This window comes from Hyperoodon ampullatus, assembly GCF_949752795.1.
Source record: "Hyperoodon ampullatus genome assembly, chromosome: 1".
Taxonomy (NCBI): domain Eukaryota; kingdom Metazoa; phylum Chordata; class Mammalia; order Artiodactyla; family Ziphiidae; genus Hyperoodon; species Hyperoodon ampullatus.
Window position 1 is genome coordinate 62,456,547 of NC_136914.1, and position 22,220 is coordinate 62,478,766.

Here is a 22,220-nt window from a genome sequence, read left to right on the forward strand (position 1 = left end):
TGTTCTCTGGCCCTGAAATTCTTCTCCTGAAATTCATTTGGCAAAGGGCTCTCTTTATCTTTCACTACTTAGCTTCGATACCACCTCTTCCTGAAGTCTTCTGAGACTGCTCCATCTGACTCCTCTGAGACCACACGGCACTTTCATTTGTACCTCTACTACAGCATTCATCAAGATTCTTACAGTTAGTTATGTACCAGTCTGTTTTGCCCAACAGAGTGTTGAGTGTCCTGAGGGCAAACGAATAAACGCTGCAGATGATGCATCTTTGCATCTCTCATAGTGCTTAATATAGCATAATTAATAAAAGACATAAATTTGTAATGCTAGAAAGGACCTTGAAATTAATCTGGTATCCACTCCTTTTAGAGAGTCTCAACAAGACAAAGAAATTTACCCAAGGTCATAAACTAGTCGTGGCAAATATGGGATGGTTACTCATATAATGAGCATTTTCCTGAGCATTTTCCACTATATCATACTATCTTGCTCAGTAAAGGACTGATGAATTTAAACTTAATTTTCAAACTCTTCATGCATAGTTACCTGTCCTTCTGGATTGTTGCAAAGAGAGGGTTCAACTTCCAAAGGAGTAGCTGAGCTCTGAGATTTTATACTAGACGCTTGCTGAAAGAAAATAAGCACACCTCAAAAATTCAATTCCTGGGACTTCCCTGGTGGCTCAGTGGTTAAGAATCTGCCTGCCACATGAGTTCAAGCCCTGGTCCAGGAAGATACCACATGCTGTGGAGCAATTTAGCCCGTGTGCCACAACTACTGACCCTACATTTTAGAGCCCACGAGCCACAACTACCGAAGCCTGCGTGCCTAGAGCCTATGCTCCGCAACAAGAGAAGCCACCACAATGAGAAGCCCGTGCACCACAACAGAGTAGCCCCCGCTCGCCGCAATTAGAGAAAGCCCACGTGCAGCAATGTAGACCCAACGCAGCCAAAATAAATAAATAAATAAATAATTTTTAAAAATTAAATTAAATTCTTGGAACTTCCCTGGTGATCCAGTGGCTAAGACTCTGCACTCCTTATGCAGGGGTCCCGGGTTTGATCCCTGGTCAGGGAACTAGGTCCCACATGCCACAACTATGAGTTCACGTGCTGCAACTAAAGATCCTGCATGCTGCAACTAAAAGATCCCACATGCCGCAACTAAAAATTCCACATGCTGCAACTGAAGAAAAAAAAAAGATCCCACATGCTGCAATGAAGACCTGACGCAGCCAAATAAATAAATAAATATTTTTTAAATAATAAATTTTTTTTAATTATTAAAAAAATTCATCTAGCCCTCTCAAGTCCTCCACTTTGGGGAGCTTGTCCAGAAATTAATAAAGCTGGTTCTTTGACTTCTAAAAAAAAATTTCAATTCTTACCTGGTCTCCACAATAGCAGAAGCAAGGACCATTATGTTGCATCAAAACGCAAGCTAAACTGAGGCAATTTACCAAATGAGAAATCAGTGCAAGCCTCTGGAATGTAACAAAACCAGCAAAATCATCACCTTCTCAACAACCTACCACATCCCCAGGCCTAGGCCTTGCTTCCATATCCTTTTCTTTGACTGTTTTATCTTCTTTCAGGTTCTTAGAAATAACTGGTTTGGACACTGGAGAATAAATTCCTCCTATTTTATTATTCTGAATCAAATTATGGCCAGTATCCCGGAACAAGCTAAATAAACACTTGGTCTGAAAAGAAAGAAAGAAACAAAAAAATGTAATGACTCACAGGCAAATGAAACAAACTCAATAGAAACCCACATTATTCATTAATATCATTTAGTTTTCTAGACAATTTCAATATGGTACCATCAGAGATGGATAAGAGAAGCAAAAAACAATTGCCTTGCTGTACTTGTTGAACAGGTGAAACCATCACAGAAGCATAGCTGCCTACCCTATTTTTTAAATTAATAAGAGAACTTTCAACCTGGCTTGATTTGGTGTCCCATAACTTATTACCAGAAAGCTTTTAAACTTTGACACATAATTTCAGATTAACTTTAAGTGGTAGAATTTATTTCTGTACAGGAAATATCATCTGTCTAAATATTACTGGCCTATCAATTATAACTGGAAGAACAGTGCAAGTTTAAAGTAAAAATTTGTATGGGAAAATTCAAACTATAGATAAATAACTGGAAAAGAATCTTAAAATAATTTTTAAATTAAACAACATGGATGAATCTAAATGTAATTTATGCTAAGTGAAAGAAACAAGACCAAAAAAAAAAAAAAAAAGAGGGGAGGAGTGGACAGAGGTGGGAGAGAAGGTTAACAGATGAGGAAAATGGATATTTTCATTATCTTGATTGTGGTGATAGTTTTACAGATGCAAACCTACGTCAAAAGTTTTAAATTGTACACTTTACATATATGCAATTTATTGTATGTCAATTATACCTCAATAAACCTAAAAGACAGTACAACAATATTAAAGAAAAATAAATACTAAATATCACTCACAATCCTACCACCTCTACAGAAATTGCTGTATTTCATATATTCTAAGATGCAAACTTTTTCAAATTTTAACATCTCTGGAAGAGAGAACATTACATGTAAGTGGTATTATACAATATGTAGTCATTTGTGTCTTCCTTTCATTCAGCATGTTTTTGAGGTTCATCCATATTATAGCATGTATCAGTAATCATCCATATTATAGCATGTATCAGTAGTTCACTTATTTTTCTTAATAAATTTATTCACAAAAAATAGTGAGACTGTAGAGGGTCTGGGGGCTGTACAAGGGCAGGGGCCTGGGGAGCTCTGTATATGGGGCTGGGAGACAAGGGAGCCTCCAGATGGAAGGGTATTTTTTAATAAAAAATATAATGGGAGGTACAACCACCCCCTCCCCCCTCCCCGATTAAAAAGACACAGAAATAGACGTCTCTGAGGTAAATGGGGAGCCTGGGGGCTTAAGGGTGTTGAAAGGGTACTTCGTGTTTTCTGCCGACACCGGTCACACACTGGAGCATTCTCCGATCCTAGCTCTTCTTCCCTGGTGAAAAGGCTGAAACTACCCCGCAGAGACACCTTGCCCCCAGCAAATCCTTTCTTGGGGATGGGTAGGAACAAGTCACAAAAAACCTCGGAGGTCGTGGAGCGATACCCACAGGCCTGGCACTTGAGACAACTTCTCAACTGGCCCACAAACAAGTCCACAATCTCGGTGTCCTCTCGCTCAAGGTAAGCTTCCCATTAGGTTGGCTTGGTCGTCACCGCTTAACTCAAGTTCTAGCAGAGCCCCTCCACAGCAGGATGGGGAGGGAGCTGGACTATTGGCCAGGACTGGTGGAGCCCGGCGGCCTCGTCAGTTGATTTCGAAGTGTAGCAGCTCCATGAGGAGCTTCAGAAACTCTTGGGCATCCTGCTGGCTGTATCCAGAGAAGGAGGGAACATATTTCTGGAAGACAGCTCGGAATCGAGTAGGATTCACAGCTTCGCAGGAGTCAGGGTGTCACAGGGCACCAATCACATCTGCAAAGCCTTCAGAGTTCACTCTTTTTTAAAAACAGCTTTACTGAGATAAAATTAACATTCCATACAATTCACCCATTTAAAGTGTAGTCAAAATTCAGTGATTTGGGGGAAAAAAATCTGATTTACAGGCCTAAGAAGCACCTTCCTGAGGATGTTTTTCTGCTTGGTTGAAACACAATGAAATATTTACAAGTTTGGATATTCTCTGTTTAGGCTAGGGGTACTATAGACTGCTAGCCCATGAAGATTAAAATGGAATTCACTGGGCAATATCTAACCAAGTATCAGAATGGAACAGGCCACCAACAAGAGTGAAAGCAGGTTCTGTTTCAGCAGCAAGTCCAACAGAGACAAGGAAGTAAATTATTCCAGTTTTGTTCCAGGAAAAAAAAAATTCAATGATTTTGGCATATTACATTAATTGTAGTTAATTCCTTTTTAACTGCTAAATAGTATTCCCTAATATAGATGTGCCATAATTTATTGATTCACCAGTTGTGGGCATCTGGACTGTTGTGAGTTTTTAGCTATTATGAATAATGCTACTATGAACATTCATGTACATGTCTTCGTGTAAATGCAGGTTTTCAGTTCTCTTGGGTAGGTTCCTAGGAATGATTTTCTGGGTTGTATGGTAAGTTTATGTTTAACACAGATTTTCTATATAGTTGTTCTGCCAAGTATTGAGAGTGGATTATTAAAATTTCTAAATGTTACTGTCAAATTGTCTATTACCCCTTTCAATTCTGTTGGGTTTGGCTTCATGTATTATGAGGTTCTGTTGTGTGTATTCACTTATAATTTACACATGTATTATATATAATAATTTATAATTAATTTATAATTTATAAATCCTATCTTTCTAATTAATTGACCCTTATAGCATGCCACTCTATGTCTTTAGTAATATTACTCATCTTGAAGTCGATTTTGTCTGATATAAATATAGCCACTCAGCTCCATTATGTTTTCTATTTGCATAGTATATCTTTTCCATTCTTTTACTTCAACTTATGTGTGTCTGAACCAAAATGTATTTGTTATAGACAGCATATCATTGAATCTTGATTTTTTTATTGAAGTATTAGTTGATTTACCATATTGTGTCAGTTTCAGGTATACAGAAAAGTGACTCAGTTATATATATTTCTCAGGTTATTTTCTATTAGAGGTTATTACAAGATATTGAAAACAATTCCCTGTGTTCTGAAGTAAATCCTTGTTGCTCATCTATTTTATGTATAGTAGTTCATGTCTGTTAATCCCATACTCCTAATTTATCCCTCCCCCTACTTTCTTTCCCCTTTGGTAACCGTAAGTTATTTTCTATGTCTGTGAGTCTGTTTCTGTTTTGTATATAGATTCATTTGTATTATTTTTTAGATTCTACATAAGTGATATAATATTTGTCTTTCTCAAATCTTGATTTTTTAAAATCCAGTCTCATAATCTCTTTCATTGGGGTGTTTAGACTACTCACATATAATGTTATTGTTGAAATATTTACATTTATATTTGACATTTTGCTATTTCTTTTCTATTTATCTTGTCTTTTTTGTTCCTCTCTTCCTTCTTTAAGTGCCTTCTTTTAATGCTAAAAATATATATACTTGAGTATATGCATACGGTATATGTACACAAACACACACACACACATACACACACACACATACACACACACACGCTTTTCTTAGTGGTTGCTTCAGAGATTACAATATGCATCTGAACTAATCACAATCTATTTCACATTGAGACTAATTTAGTTCTGATAAAATATATAAACTTTACTGTGCTATAGCTCCATTCTATCCTCTCTCCTTTATGCTATTATCACATAAATTACATCTATGTATGTTATAAACCCAATAATAAAACTAATGCTTTATATAATCACATCTTTCAAAGAAGTTAAGAGCAAAAATGAGAAAAATATTTCTAAAATCTTTTATACTTACTTACATTTAACCATTTCTAGTGCTCATTTCTTCTTGTGGATTCAATTTATCATTTGGTTTATATTCTTTCAAGCTGAAGGACATACTTTAGTAATCCTGGCAAGACAGGTTTATTAGCAACAGATTCTTTCAATACTTGTTTATCCATGGATGTGTTTATTTCACCTTCATTTTTGGTTGATAGGGTTTTCATTCAGCACTTTGAATCTGTGTTTCCATTGCCTTCAGTATTCCATTGTTTCAGATGAAAAATCAACTGTTAACCATGTTGGTGCTCCCCTGTAAGTGATGAATCATTTTTCTCCTGTTGAATTCACAATTTTCTTTTTCTTTCAATAGTTCACTATAATGTGTATACTATAGACCTCCATATGCTTTTCCTACTTGGAATTCTCTGAACTTCTTAGGTATGTAGACTAATGTTTTTATCAAACGGGATATTTTCAGACATTATTTTTTTATACATAACTTCTGCCTCTTTCTCTCTCTTTTCTCCTAGGATTCTCATTACAATATGTTGGTTGCTCTCCACCGAGATCTCCATTTCAACCAACGACATTGTCAGGCATGGGTCCTTCACCCACTGCTCCAAATTTTGTGAGCCCTCTCTGTGGCAGCAAAGTTGCTGGCCCTCACAGCCCATCCTGCCCTAGAAGAATCACCTCACTGATTAAGCTAAATTAGAGGAGAGGTAGGGGGAGGTGGTTTAGGAGCAGACCTAGGCAAGAATGCCTCAAACTCCACTGTTTTTCATGCATGAATACTTCTCAGTTTGTTGATGCCTTTGGTCAATTTTCAGAGCACTGAAATGGCATTTTGTCAATTTGTCCAGCTTTACAGTTGCTTTTAGGGGGAGAAAATTTGACAACCTCCTCACTCAGACATACCCAGAAATGTTTCCTCCCCAGTATTTTTCATATATTTTAAAAATTATGATTATATATTTTTAAAAAGTTGTGATCATAGTGGATGTAGTTTTATATCCTTTTTCATTTAACAGACTACCACATGCATCCTCTGTTTTTAAAGTTTTCATGAGAATAATTTTTAATATATGTACAATATTCTTCTTCATATGGGTATAATAAAAGTAACAGGCAAAAATGTTTGTGTGTCAACTATATCCCTAGTGCTTTACATATTTTATCTCATTTAATATGTAAAACAATTCTAGGAAACAAGCAGTGTCTCCATTTTACTGATGAATAAAGTTGAGAGAAATTCAGTCACTTGCCCAAAGTCAGTAAACGGCAGCCTGTCTGGCAGTTCCAGAATTCAGCCTAGAAACTGCCTGACATCAAAGCCTATAACCTTTCAATTATGATATATTGTTTCCCTCAGATTCACCAAAAATATCTTGATATGATTGATACAATAAAGTGCTTTATATTTTAGGAATAGTAGCCATCTTCTGATATGTATTCAAATATTTTCCCCAATTTCTTAGTTACATTATAATTTTGTTAATGATGGCTTCTTCTATGTATAGAAGATTTTTATTTTTTGGCAATCTAAATCTTTTATATCTTTCATTTGTTTTCAAGCACAGGAAGTCTTCCCTTAATTCATATCTTTAATTAATAGACACTTCTTTTTTTTTTTTTTTTTTTTTGCGGTACGCGAGCCTCTCACTGTTGTGGCCTCTCCCATTGCAGAGCACAGGCTCTGGACGTGCAGGCTCAGCAGCCATGGCCCACAGGCCCAGCCGCTCCACGGCATGTGGGATCCTCCCAGACCGGGGCACAAACCTGCGTCCCCTGCATCGGCAGGCGGACTCTCAACCACTGCGCCACCAGGGAAGCCCAGGACACTTCTATTTTTATAGACTTCACATTTAACCTATTTTAATAAACTCACTTGGAATTTATCATGATCTATGCTATATGTAAAATTTTTGCTTTCTTTCTTTAACTATCTACAAAACATTAATGATTATCTTTTTAATGGACGCATATTCCACCATTTTTATTTACAATAATTTACTAATCCTTTCTCTATTATTAGACACTTAATCTTAATTTTAGTTTTGCTATTATTGATCCCCAAAAGTTTTCATGAAAGGAGGGTTTTGATACTATTAAATGATTCATTTCAGACAAATCCCTATAAGTTTGATTTCTTATTCAAAGGATACTTATATAGAGTTTATTACTCAGTTGGTTTTCAAATAGCTGATGGATCTTTCATGACTCTGTTATTGAAAAATACTTGTCCTAATAATGATAAAATAGTAATCCGTTTTTGTTGTTATTACTGTTGTGTTTTATAAAGCCTCACTTTCTCCTAAGAAGAAACATTATAAAATTTATTTTTCGCTTAAATAAATAAATAAATGTGTATTTTAACATTTTAACATCTGAAAATTGAAAGAACCATATTATAGCTCATTAATCAGTACATATATTTAAGTTTTTGCATACTTAACACACAAGGCTTCATTATTTGGAAGATTTTCTTTCCAACTTTATTGAGGTAAATTGAAATACACGCTTACTCTGGAGTTATTACAGGTTTGGTTCCAGACCACCTCAATAAAGCAAATAACTGCAATAAAGCAAATAATGGTTATCTTGGTTTCCCAGTACACATAAAAGTTATGTTTACACTATACTGTAATCTACTAAGTGTACAATAGCAGTGTCTTAAAAAACAATGTACAGGGACTTCCCTGGTGGCACGGTGGTTAAGAATCCACCTGCCAATGCAGGGGGCATGGGTTTGAGCCCTGGCCTGGGAAGATCCCACATGCCATGAACAACTAAGCCCACGTACCACAACTACTGAGGCTGTGCTCTAGAGCCTGCGAGCCACAACTATTGAGCCCGCATGCCACAATTACTGAAGCCTGCGCGCCTAGACCCTGTGCTCCGCAACAAGAGAAGTCACCGCCGCAACAAACAGTAGTCCCCGCTTGCCACAACTAGAGAAAGCCGGCACACAGCAACGAAGACTCAATGCAGCCAAAAATTTTTTTTAAAAAGTACAGATCTAATTTAAAAATACTTTATTGCTAAAAAAGGCCAAAATGATTACACTAGTGACAACACAGATCCCAGATCACAATAACAATTATAACAATAATGAAAATGTTTGAAATATTGTGAGAATTAACAACATGCGACACAGAGACACAAAGTGAGCAGATGCTGTTGGAAAAATATCACCCATAGACTGGCTCATCTCAGGGTTGCCGCAAACCTTCAATTTGTAAAAAAAATGCAATATCTGTGAAGAGTAATAAAGCAAAGGGCAATAAAATGAGGTATGCCTATATAATAAATTACATATTTAAAGTATACAATTTGACCAATTTTGACATGTGTATACACATGTGAAACCATTACTGCAATTAGAATAACGAGTATTTCCATCATCCTTAAAACTTACCTCATATTTCTTTTTTTTTTTTTTCTTGCAGTACACGGGCCTCTCACTGTTGTGGCCTCTCCCGTTGCAGAGCACAGGCTCCAGACGCGCAGGCTCAGTGGCCATGGCTCACAGGGCCCAGCCGCTCCGCGGCATGTGGGATCTTCCCGGACTGGGGCACGAACCTGCGTCCCCTGCATCGGCAGGCAGACTCTCAACCACTGCGCCACCAGGGAAGCCCCATCATATTTCTTTTGTAATCCATTCTTCCTTCTATCCCTGTTCCCAAGCAACCACTGATCTGCTTTCTGCCACTACTTTCTGATAATTGTATTTCATTGGCATCATACAGTATGTACTCTCTTTTGTCTGGTTTCTTTCATTTATCATAATGCATTTGAGATCCATCCACGTTGCATGTGTTAATAGCTCATTCCTTTTTATTGCTGAGTAGTATTCCATTGTATGGCTATACCATATAATTTGTTTTTCTGTTCACCTACTGATGGAGATTTGGGTTGTTTCCAGTTTTTGGATTTCATTATCCTAAAGTTTTTAAGGTTCAAGGGCAGAAGACTTCAAGGCTCTATATTTAACATCCCAGTATACCAGCTGGTTCCAAATATCAATTGCAAAGCTATGTGTGCTAAAGATGTAGGTAAACACATATATAAGAATAAATTAGGATGATACCTTCTATTCAAATTTTTCTTACCTTTTCATAGACTGTGCTACCTAGGTAAGGGTAAACATGAAAAGCTCCCCGAATCCTCTTCACACCTGGATACAGCAATGGTACCATATTAACATAAGCCACACCATGAAATGAAAGCGGACCTTCATCATCAGTCTAAAGGAATAAAAACAGACAGCTGTTAGTGCTACAGAGTAATGTAGCTAAAGTATGGAACTCTGACTTAGCAGTTCAAAGACCTGACTTTAGGACTAGCTGAGCTACCTGATTTGGGTCAGTTACATAGACATTTTGGGTCTCTGCTCATTTATCTATTTATTTATAATTGGGTTTAAAAACACCATGATCTCTGAGATAATGTATACTAACACTATGAACAGTAAAGATAATAGTTGGATCAACACATATGCAAACTAATTAATAATATATATTCAATAATAATAATAATAATAATATATATTCAACCAAAATGTCATTTTCACCATGTTGCTTCTTAGGAAAAAGTGAAGCTTTGCAAAAATCAGTAATAACAACAAAAGCTTAAAAGAAATCAGATTATGGCCTTAGCTTTAGTTCACAGATTCATATGAATGAGAGGGGCCTTACAAATCATCTGGATCAGTGACGACAAATAGGATTTAACTTATGCTTAAATTCTAACCAATTAGTGGAGGTGTTTTAGAATACTGTGTTGAGAAAGATTCTGTGTCCTTATTTGGGTTCAAAAGAAAAGAATGCTTTGATTGATCAGTAATATCTGCCATGGATGAAGGAGGATGACTGACAGTCTGCTGTCATGTATTTGCCAACCCTAATCTCATCTTAATTCTCATTACAAAGGTGAAGAACATGTCAGTAAATATATTTTAACATAATTTTTAATGGTTGTATGGTTTGCCATAGACAACTTTTATAAGGAAAAAAATCAATTTAGTGAAAGAAAACACATTTAATTTCTACAAGGTTAATCTCTTTGGGGCTTCCCTGGTGGCGCAGTGGTTGAGAGTCCGCCTGCCGATGCAGGGGACGCGGGTTTGTGCCCCGGTCTGGGAAGATCCCACATGCTGCGGAGCGGCTAGGCCCATGAGCCACGGCCGCTGAGCCTGTGCGTCTGGAGCCTGTGCTCCGCAACAGGAGAGGCCACAACAGTGAGAGGTCCGCGTACCGCAAAAAAAAAAAAAAAAAAAAAGTAATCTCTTTGATTTTGCTGATTATAACAATAATTAGAAATTAGATTAAAAGTCCTATCTTCATGTGATAACATTATGCTGCTTTAGAAATCTAAGGAATGTTAGCCAATGCATATTATATATTACAAAGATACCAAAATCAGACGAAGATATCACAAGAAAAGAGAATTACAGGCCAATATCCCTGATGAGCATAAATATCAAAATCCTCAACAAAATATTAGCAAATAGAATTCAACAATACATTAAAAGAATGGTACACCATGATCAAGTGGGATTTATCTCAGGGATGCAAGGATGGGTTAATATCCACAAATCAATCAATGTGATACACCACATTAACAAAACTGAAGAATAACAATAATATGATCACCTCAATAGATGCATAAAAAGCATTTGACAAAATTCAACATCCATTTATGATAAAACCTCTCAACAAACTGGGTACAGAGGGAACATACCTCAACATAATATAGGCCATATATGACAAATCTAAAGCCAACATCATACTCAAAGGTGAAAAAGTGAAAGCATTTCCTCTGAGATTTGGAACAAGACAAGGATGCCCACTCTTTTTTTTTTTAATATACATTTATTTTTATTTATTTGTTGATTGATTTATTTATTTTTGGCTGCACTGAGCCTTCGTTGCTCTGCATGGGCTTTTCTCTAGTTGCAGCGAGTGGGGGCTACTCTTTGTTGCGGTGCGCCAGCTTCTCATTGCAGTGGCTTCTCTTGTTGCAGAGCACGGGCTCTAGGCATGTGGGCTTCAGTAGTTGTGGCACGCAGGCTCAGTAGTTGTGGTTAGCAGGCTTTAGAGCACAGGTTCAGGAGTTGTGGCGCACGGGCTTAGTTGCTCCATGGCATGTGGGATTTTCCCAGACCAGGGCTCAAACCCGTGTCCCCTGCATTGGCAGACGGATTCTTAACCACTGCATCACCAGGGAAGTCCCAAGGATGCCCACTCTTACCACTTTTATTCAACATAGTATTAGAAGTCCTAGCCACAGCAATCAGACAACAAAAAGAAATAAAAGGAAAACTGGAAAGGAGGAAGTAAAACTGTCACTGCAGACAACATGATATTATATATAGAAAATCCTAAAGACACCATCCAAAAACTACTAGAATAAATGAATTCAATAAGTTTGCAGGATACAAAATTAACATACAGAAATAAGTTGCATTTCTATATACTAACAACAAATTAGCAGAAAGAGAAATTAAGAAAACATTCCCATTTTAAAATGCATCATTGGGATTTCCCTGGTGGTGCAGTGGTTAAGAATCCACCTGCCAATTCAGGGGACACGGGTTCAATCCCTGGTCCGGGAAGACCCCACATGCCACAGAGCAACTAAGCCCATGTGCCACAACTAAAGATCCTGCATAAAGAAACTAAATCATGCCGCAATGAAGATCCCATGTGCTGCAACTAAGACCCGGTGCAGCCTAAATAAATAAATAAATATTTTAAAAAAATAATAAAAAGTTTTTGCACAGTGAAAGAAACTACGAACAAAATGAAAAGGCCACTTACTGAATGGGAAAAAATATTTGCAAACTATATATCCAAAAAGGGGTTAATATCCAAAGAACTCATACAACATCAAAAAAAACAAACAACTTGATTTAAAAATGGGCAGAAGACCTTAATAGACATTTTTCCAAAGAAGGCGTACAGATGACCAACAGACACATGAAAAGATGCCCAACATCACTGACAATCAGGGAAATGCAAATCAAAACCACAATTAAATACCACCTCACACCTGTCAGAATAGCTACCATCAAAAGACAACAGATAAGCACTGGCGAGGATGTGGAGGAAAGGGAAGCCTCATGTACTGTTGGTAGGATTGTAAATTGGTGAGATCCTATGGAAAACACTACACAGGTTCCACAGAAAATTAAAAATAGACCTGCCATATGATCTAGCAATTTCACCTTGGGGTATTTACCCAAAGAAAACAAAAACATGAACTTGAAAAGATATATGCACTCCAATGTTCACTGCAGCATTATTTAAAATAGATATGGAAGCAACCTAATTGTCCATCAAAAGATAAATGAAGATGTGGTGTGTATATATATACACAATGGAATATTACTTAGCCATAAAAATTGAAATCTTGCCACTTGTGACAACATGGATAGATCTAGACAGTATTATGTTAAGTGAAATAAGTCAGACAGAGAAAGATAAATACCACGTCATCTCACTTATACATGGAATCAAAAAAAAAGAATAAAACAAAATAAAAACAGACTCATAGATGCAGAGAAAAACGGGTGGTTGCCGGAAGGGGTGGGAGAAACAGGTGAAGCAGATTAAGAGGTACAAACCACCAGTTACATAACAAATAAGTTACAGAGATATAATATACAGCATAGGAATGTGGTCAATAATATTGTAATAACTTTGTATGGGGACAGATGGTTACTAGACTTATCATGGTGAACACTTCATAATGTATGCAAGTGTCAAATCATTATGTAGTACACCTGAAACTAATAATATTATGCAACAACTATATTTCAAGTTTAAAAAAAGACTTTTTGCAGGGGACATTTCTTAGGCTATTTCCCATGGTTTTCTTCTTCAGCATGATAGGAAGCAACTGTTGGCATAGTCAGTGGGATGAACTGGAAACACAGTCATTTGGACAAATGCATTTATTTTTATCATAAACAAACAAAATACAGTAGAGGACTTTTCTAGGCTCATCAAAGCTGTATCTTTTCAGAATAGTAGTACATCTATGAATCCTATTACTCTAATTAGTGGGCTAAAACAATTTAAGTAGGTAAGTCTAAAATAAATTTAGAAAGATGTAGGAGGTTGAACCATATTGCCAATATTTAACTACTTTTGATGTATTAAAAGGCTATTTTAAAAGGCTTCCCTGGTGGTGCAGTGGTTAAGAATCTGCCTGCCAATGCAGGGGACACAGGTTCAAGCCCTGGTCCGGGAAGATCCCACATGCCGCGGAGCAACTAAGCCCGTGCGCCACAACTACTGAGCCTGAGCTCTAGAGCCCGCCAGCCACAACTACTGAGCCCACATGCCTAGAGCCCATGCTCTGTAACAAAAGAAGCCACCGCAATGAGAAGTCTGCGCACTGCAACAAACAGTAGCCCCCACTCTCCGCAACTAGAGAAAGCATGCACACAGCAATGAAGACCCAATGCAGCCAAAAATAAATAAATTAAATAAATAAATTTAAAAAAAAAAAGAAAAGAAAAGCATAAAAAAAGGCTATTTTTCATGGTTTTACCCATGGTAAAACTGTAATAAAGAGCTAGAGGAAAATAGGATATCTGAGAATAAAGCCTAAATAATTGTTAGTGGACAATAGGGAACTAGGGTTACCAGTCGTCCTGATTTGCCAGGAACAAGGGAGTTTCCTGGGATATGAGACTTTCAGCACTAAAACTGGGAAACTATTGAGCAAATCAGGATAAGCTGGTCACCCTAGGGAGCAGCCACACAGTTCATATTTTCCTTTGGTATCAGAATTAGAAGCAGAAAAACAGGTTGGGTCTAACCCAGCATTTCTTATATAAATATTTTTAAGTAAACTAATTTACCTTTTCAAATTTAGCAGATTTCACTTTGGGTACAGTAACCAGAGGAACCCTTGTGATCTCTACAGGCCAAAATCGGCAATCAGCAATTCGCTTCTGAAAACTGCAGATGAAAAATCAGCCCATTAGCATTACATGCAAAAATGGGGTTAGTATAATTTAGGTCAAAAGGAAGTATTCCTCTCTTAAGAAGTAATGGAATGCACATATGTAAAAATTCTTATTAGGCATGTGGGCTTTTAAAACCTTCTCATAGCAATAAAATTCCAAAAATAATTATACTATACTGCTAGCAGAAGCAAATTGTATATTTTTGAGAGCAGTTTGACAACATGAATCAAAAGTCTTTAAAATGTTCATAGCCTTTGACCCACAAATTCCACTTCTAGTGATTTATTCTAAAGAAATAATCAGACAAGTATGCAAATAGTATAAAGTACATTTATTTCTACTGTGAAAATAATCATAGTAAGACTTCCATTGTCAGCTCAAACCCATAAAGAGCTTGGAAGCTATCACTCCTGTCCTCACAACAAGAAAAGAGCTGGTCAGGGACTTCCCTGGTGGTCCAGTGGTTAAGAATCCACCTTCCAATGCAGGTGATGAGGGTTCAACCCCTGGTGGAGGAACTAAGATCCCACATGCCACGGGGCAACTAAGCCCGTGTGCCACAACTACTGAGCCTGCGCACTCTGGAGCCCTAGCGCCACAAAGAGAGACTGTGCACAGCAACTACTGAGCCTGAGCACCACAACTAGAAAGAAGCCCACACGCTGCAACAAAGAGCCTGCGTGCCTCAACTAAGACCCAATGCAGCCAAATAAATTAATTAATTTAAAAAAATAAAGGCATATGCAAGAAAAAAGCTGGTCAAAATGAAAATCAATGACTTTTCTTAGATCCATCTAAGAATTAAGTTCACAGGGCAAATTGCCACCTGGAAGTTTAGAGAAACAGGCAAGTACAGAGAATCACAGCTGAGATTAGCTTACAGGCATCAGAAGCCATTAGAGCCAGTAACTGGTAGAAACACTTTAATGATAATTTTGAAAGACTGTTGGAGGCTGAGCGTGAACTAACCAGAGAGTTAAAAACTCCTGGGTGCCCAGTCTTAGGGGGTCCCCACACGTTCTTGGGTTTTAAATCAAGGAGCTCCATCAGACTCTCATTGTGAAAACAAGAGAATAGACTTAGGCAGGGAGAAAGGAAAGGTAACCATATTAAAATATGTCCAGAGTATTCTCCATAACAAAGGCCTGCTCTGTAAGGGAAACTACTTCACCAGAGTTTTATCTGACCCAGGGAAAGGGCAATTAGACAACTCCAGTCCTATTTAGCCTTCCTGTCTCACACGAAGAGAGGAAGAAAAAAAGACTATTACACACTTATGAAGTCACAACTTATGGGCTCAAACCCATTAAAATACTGAGATTTAATCACAGGATTATAGAACACTTCCCTTCCCCAACACCTTACCGCCACACATCAACAGGATCCAGTATAATAACAGTGAATTATAACTGAGAATCTGCAAAACACAAACCCTGTTTAGGAAAGAGCTCTTAGCAAACCCAAAGACAACAGGGAAGGAGCAAAAGGACACTGAAGCCTCTAGCATCTACAGCTACAGCAAGTGTTAAACACAGCCTACCTCCTAGCCAGGTTAACATAAAAACTCACAGTAAAAAACCTAATTACCACATTTCTTACTACCCAAAACATAATGTCCAGTTTTCAATAAAAAACTACAAGGAATGGTAAAAGGCAAGAAAAAATACAGTCTGAAGAGACAAGGCTAGCATATGAACTAGACTCAGATATGACACAGATTTTGAAATTACCAGATAGAAAATTTTAAATAACTATGATTAGTATGTTAAGAACTCTAATGGATTAAGCAGACAAAATGCAAGAACAGATGGGTAATGTAAGCAAAGAGATGGAAATTCTAAGAAAGAATCAAAAGGAAATGTTAGAAATCAAAAACACTAAAAAAAAGGAACAATTCTTTTGATGGGCTTATCAACAGACTGGACATAGCTGAGGAAAGACTCAGTGATATTGAAGCCACTGAGCCAATAAAAACTTCCCAAACTGAAACGGAAAGGGGAAAACAATTTAAAAATCACAACAGAATATCAAAGAACTGTGGGACAATTACAAAAGGTATAACAGGAACACTAGAATGTGAAGAAAGGGAGAAAGGAGCAAAAGAAATATCTGAAGTCATAATGGCTACAAATCTTACCAAATTAATGGCAGATACCACAGATCTAGGAAGCTCAGAGAACACCAAGCACAATAAATACAAAAACAAAAAAAATCTACACCTAGGTATATCATATTCAAACTGCAGAAAACCAAAGAGAAAGAGAAAATCTTGGAAGAAGTCAGAGAAAAAAACACCACACCTATGGAGGAATAAGGATAAGAATTACATTGGACTTCCTCTCAGAAATCATGCAAGCAAGAAGAGAGTGGTTTAGAAACAAACCACCAACCTAGAATCCTGTATCTAGTGGAATTATCCTTCAAAGGTGAAGGAAAAATACTTTCTTAGTCAAACAAAAATGTAAGGAATTTGTGGCCAGTAGACCTGCCGTGCAAGAAATGCTAAAAGTTGGACTTCCCTGGTGGCGCAGCTGTTAAGAATCTGCCTGAAAAAAAAAAAAAAAGAATCTGCCTGCCAATGCAGGGGACACAGGTTTGAGCCCTGGTCTGGGAAGATCCCACATGCCACAGAGCAACTAAGCCTGTGCGCCACAACTATTGAGCCCATGTGCCACAACTACTGAAGCCCGCGTGCCTAGAGCCCGTGCTCCCCAGCAAGAGAAGCCACGACAATGAGAAGCCCACTCACTGCAACGAAGAGTAGCCCCTGCTCACCGCAACTAGAGAAAGCCTGCACACGGCAACAAAGACCCAACATAGCCAAAAATAAAAACAAATAAATAAAATTTTTTAAATGCCTATTAAAAAAAAAAAGAAATGCTAGAAGTCTTCAGAAAAAAGGAAATGATGTGGGTCAGAAACGTGGATCTACATAAAGAAAGGAAGAAAATCAGAGAATGAAACAGATTAAAGTAAAATAAATTAAAACTTTTTTCTTATTTTTAATTAGTCAAATAGATAACTGTTCAAAGTAATAATAGTAACAATGTATCCTTAATAACATATCAGCAAATCAAATCCAACAATATACATTAATATTATATACTAATGTCAAACTGGGTATATAGGAACTCTGAAATATCTGATCAATTTTTCTGTAATCCTAAAACTGTTCTAAAAAATAGTCTATTAATTGAAAAAAACAGAGATTTTCATTCAGATTATATATATATTGATAATCCTCTATTTCTCACCTCTCCCTAATCTCCAGGTCACTGTGACAGAGACCAATAGTTACCCACGCAAAACTGTGTAATGTTCTGCTTTAGTATATAAATCCTGATCTAGTCTGGGTGACAATGTGTCCAACAAAACCACTATTTCCTAAACCTCTTTTGCATCGAGAGATGGCCAATGAGATGTAAACAGGGGTTGTCAGATTCCAGGAAGGTTCTATAAGAGGGGCTAATACAGCCAGGATGTGTCCTTTTTTAATCCATAAGCACTCCCCTCTTCCAACATTCTGACAGGAATGTGAATGTGCAGGCTGGAGCTCCATGTCAATAGCCATGAGACAACCTTGTGGATGGAACGTACATGTTAAAGAAGGTAGAGCAAAGAGAAAGATTGAGCCTGGATATCTAATAATACTGTAGAGCCACCACACATACCAGCTCTGAATGAAACAAGAATCCCCCATGGTTAAGCTACCATCACTAGAAGCCTGCTATTAGCAGATGTGGTGGAAGAGAACCTCAAGATCACCTTAACTCAAATATAAATAAACAAAAGTAACATTTCTTCCCACCTACAGTCTTTGTTGGTTAGACATATTCCCTCCCTCTTCCTACCTGATCACTGTAGGAGGATCAAGGTAGCAGCGACTTTCCAAGTCCCAAGTAATCCTTTTCTTTATGCACTCTGCTTGGTTCCTAAATTCCCTGTCCTATAAAATCATAAGACAGAGACTTTTACTCTCTCAGTATGCCATGGTTGTCTCCTGCTCCATCTGTGGGGCATTCTTTTAATGGATTTGGTCATAATACTTTTATTACTACTACTAATACTACTATAAGTATGACTACTACTGAAAATACTACCATCATCTTAAATTTTAGGGTACTTTACTATTAATACAGTATATAGAATAAAATACTTATATTATCCTTATATCAATCTAATACTAACTGCCAAATATTCACTCACATAACCTTAAAAAGTGATTCTCAACCGTGGATGCATATTAGAATTATCTGGGAGCTGCTAAAAAAAAATCAAAAACTGGGCATTGGTATTATTTTATTTTATTTTATTTTATTTTTTTATTTTTTATTTTTTTGTCATTCATTCATGTCATTTAATCAACATGTATGGAATCCTACCACGCATGTTAGCCATCATGCTAAGCATCTCTCTTACAAAGATGATTGTCTTTGTTCCTCTTCAAAACAGGAACACAGACAAGGAGTCAGGAGATCTTTTTAGAGAATGTTTAGTGCTGTAGGGAAAGAGTTCTGGAGGCCCAGTGTCCAAAAGGAGGTGTCAGCAGGGTTGTTCTTCCTCTAGAAGCTCTAAAGGAGATGATACTCATAGCCTCTTCCTTCACCGGTGGCTGTAGCTGAATCACTCCAACCTCTGCCTCCATCTTCCTGCCGCTTCTGCCTCTGTGTGTTTTCCATTGGTATTATTTTAAAAGTAAATTCTTATGTAATTGATCTGGGTTAGAGCTTGGCCATTGTTACTATTTTAAAAGCTTTCCAGGTGACTGTGATGAGCAACCAGGGTTGAGAACTAGTTATCTAAACTAAAATGGAATATAAAATCTAAATATCTAAAATAAAATATCTGATCTAAATGAAAACATTAATGTAAGAAGAGCATGAATTTTTAGTAATCACAATGATGAGAAAAGACACTGCACAATGTTTTTAAAATATTGCTAGCCTTATCTCTATTTAAAATATTTAGAATCAGATACTGAAAGTAATTCAACCACTCATTATAAAATTACTTTATTGAATGTTTCCACTAATGATTATCAGCTCATTCAAAATACATTTGCAAATGTGTTTACAGCATTTTCTATGCTCTTGACAAACATAGGTTGTAGAAAAATATGAAGAAAGAGAAAGAAAGAAAGAAAGAAGGAAAGAAAGAAAGAAAGAGGGAGGGAAGGAACAAAAAAAAAGAATAATTTCAACAACTGAAATGTCCACCAACAGGAGACTAGTTAAGCAAGTTAAAGTATGTCTATACTTTAAAAAAAGTATATCATAAAGCAAGTGTTAGCCTAAGTTTGTGTGCCGAACGATCAGCGAGGCCAAACAAACCAAAACGTTGGAGTTTGGAGCAAAGAAAGAAAGGTTTATTGCAGGGCCATGCAAGGATACGGGTGGCTCATGCCCTAAAAACCCCAAGCTTCCTGAAGGGTTTCAGCAAACATTTTTAAAAGCCCGGCGTGTGGAGGGCAGGGGGGTCGCAAGGTATGTGATCAGCTCATGCACAATTCTCTGATTGGCTGATGGTGAGGGAATAGGGTGGTGTCACAGGGGTTAACATTTTCAGTACTTAGGCTCCAGGAGGCCTGGGCCTATATGCTCATGGTCATCTTCCATTTGGTGAGGGGTTTTCACATCTGTAGAACAACTCAGGAAATGTGCATCAAATATTATTATCTAGGTACTTCAGAGAAGAGCTAAAGCAGAGGATTTGGGGGAAAGACCTGTCCCCAGAAGGCCCCATAGGGTCCTGCTCTGTTATACAAGTACAAATAAATAAAGAAAAAGAATGTGGAAAAAATCTCCAAGATACACTATAAAGCGAAAAAAGCAAGTTGCAGAAGTGTGTGAGTATGCCACCATTTGTGAAAAAAAAAATGATAGGGAAAGAATACGTGTAGGTATATGTGTGTATGAGTATGTGAAGAAAAAACACATTTTCCCTACTTCCAATATGATTAAGCACTTTATATATACTCAATTAAAAATAAATAAATAAACATTTCACACTTGAGATAAAGCAAAAATAGCAGAGTCTTCTTGACAGGTTCTAGATCTGAAAACAGCAAGACTTTGAATACTTCCTATAAATCTGGACTCCCTAAAGAAAAATAATTTGATCCCTGACTTTTACTACACTGATGTCTTTGAGCCAGTCTTTCTGAAATCTGACTCTCTTGCATCCTTTACGAGGAAATTTCACTTTTCTAAATGTTTTCGCCTCTGAGTCTTCTTTTGACTATTTACTTTTGCTTTTATATGCATAAAAATGAAACCAGAAGGAAACACAAGAAACTATAACAAAGGTTAACTACCAGGGTGATGATCTGGGAAGGAATTAGGAAGAAGAGACATGGAGGAGGGGGGAGACTTTAACTGCATATCTCTTAATGTTTTATTTTGACCTGTAACTGTATTATAACCTACTCATAAATAAATAAATCTCAAATAAAATAAAGAATAAATATAAATTAAATCAATTATTTTGTTTGTTAGACTTAAGAAGTCAGGAAATATTTTAATCAGAACTTTATAGATAATTGTTTTATTTTGACATACACTTGTTTTATTTTAAGAGGTGATGGATGTATATGAATTACAGTGATTTACAAACTATAAACATATGTTTTATCATATATCAGTGCACTGAGACTATCACCAAACCCGCCTAATTCTCTCACCTCAGGATGGTTGAGTTCCCCTTCTTCTTCCTCATAGGGCCCACCAACGATGAAAGCATCAGGAATGTTATTAGCTCCTGGAGCCAGAATGTTGGCAATAGGCCATTTTTTGGGCCGAGGAACAGGTTCTCTTTCCCCTCCAAGCTTCAGAGTTCCATTCTTGAAGAAAATGGGATAGTCTTTCTATAGAAATAAATACCATAATCAGGAAATTTTGTGAAAGACTTTGAAGTGGACAAAAAAAGATTACTGAAGTGTCTTTTCAATGGAATGCCAGGTGTTGTCTAACAGATCCTTCTGTGATTATCTGATTCTAAAGAGGGGCCTGTGTCCTTCACTGTCTTGCTGCTATTTTATAATTCCATAATTTATAGAAAATTGATAATAATGCAAATTATTCTTGTCCATAGATATGGACATGTATTCTGTCCAGTGGACATATAATTGATTATTGCACTATGGCTGATAAGTTTTGAATTATTAGCAAATATATTTCAAGATTCCTAGTTGCTTGTATATATGGGTCATTTGTTCAGATTCTACTTTTTAAAAAATATTTCTTTATTTGGCTGGGCTGGGTCTTAGTTGCAGCATGTGGGATCTTCATTGTGGCATGTGGGATCTTTAGTTGTGGGATGAAAACTCTTAGTTGCCACATGTGGGATCTACTTTCCTGACCAGGGATAGAACCCCGGTCCCCTGCACTGGGAACACAGAGTCTTAGCCACTGGACCACCAGGGAAGTCCCCAGATTCTCCTCTGAACTGGTTTAAACCCTTTACATCATTTTATATTTATGTGAGAATCATGATGTACCTTTTAAAAAATTATCTTTTAAAAAACAAACAAATCTGACAAAGGGCTAAAAATATAGGCATTTTCATATCTGTAATTTATCTAAAATATACTTGCAATAGAAAATTGATAAAGTTATAAAGACAATTTATAGAAAGGGAAATTCAAAAATCCAACATTTAAATAAAAACATGCTAAAAATCATTAATAATAAGTGAAATGCACATTAAAACAATGAGATACCATTTTAAACTGTAGATTGGCAAAGTCAAAGTCTGAAAATATTGTGTTGACAGCATTGTGAAAAGAATGGTATTCTTATACATAGTTGATGGAA

At 36.9% G+C, this 22,220-nt stretch overlaps 1 protein-coding gene across 1 annotated transcript in view; it reads right to left on the bottom strand.

The window, feature by feature from the left end:
- The window catches only part of CFAP70 (cilia and flagella associated protein 70), a 90,143-nt gene that overhangs the window by 43,692 nt on the left and 24,231 nt on the right, over window positions 1-22,220 (bottom strand). Inside the window, exons 7-12 of the mRNA XM_079718841.1 lie at window positions 21,089-21,271; window positions 18,261-18,355; window positions 14,302-14,401; window positions 9,542-9,676; window positions 1,535-1,705; window positions 547-627 (exon numbers count right to left, since the gene is read on the bottom strand). Coding sequence (XP_079574967.1) covers window positions 547-627; window positions 1,535-1,705; window positions 9,542-9,676; window positions 14,302-14,401; window positions 18,261-18,355; window positions 21,089-21,271 — 765 coding nt within the window. The remainder of the gene's footprint in view (window positions 1-546; window positions 628-1,534; window positions 1,706-9,541; window positions 9,677-14,301; window positions 14,402-18,260; window positions 18,356-21,088; window positions 21,272-22,220) is intronic.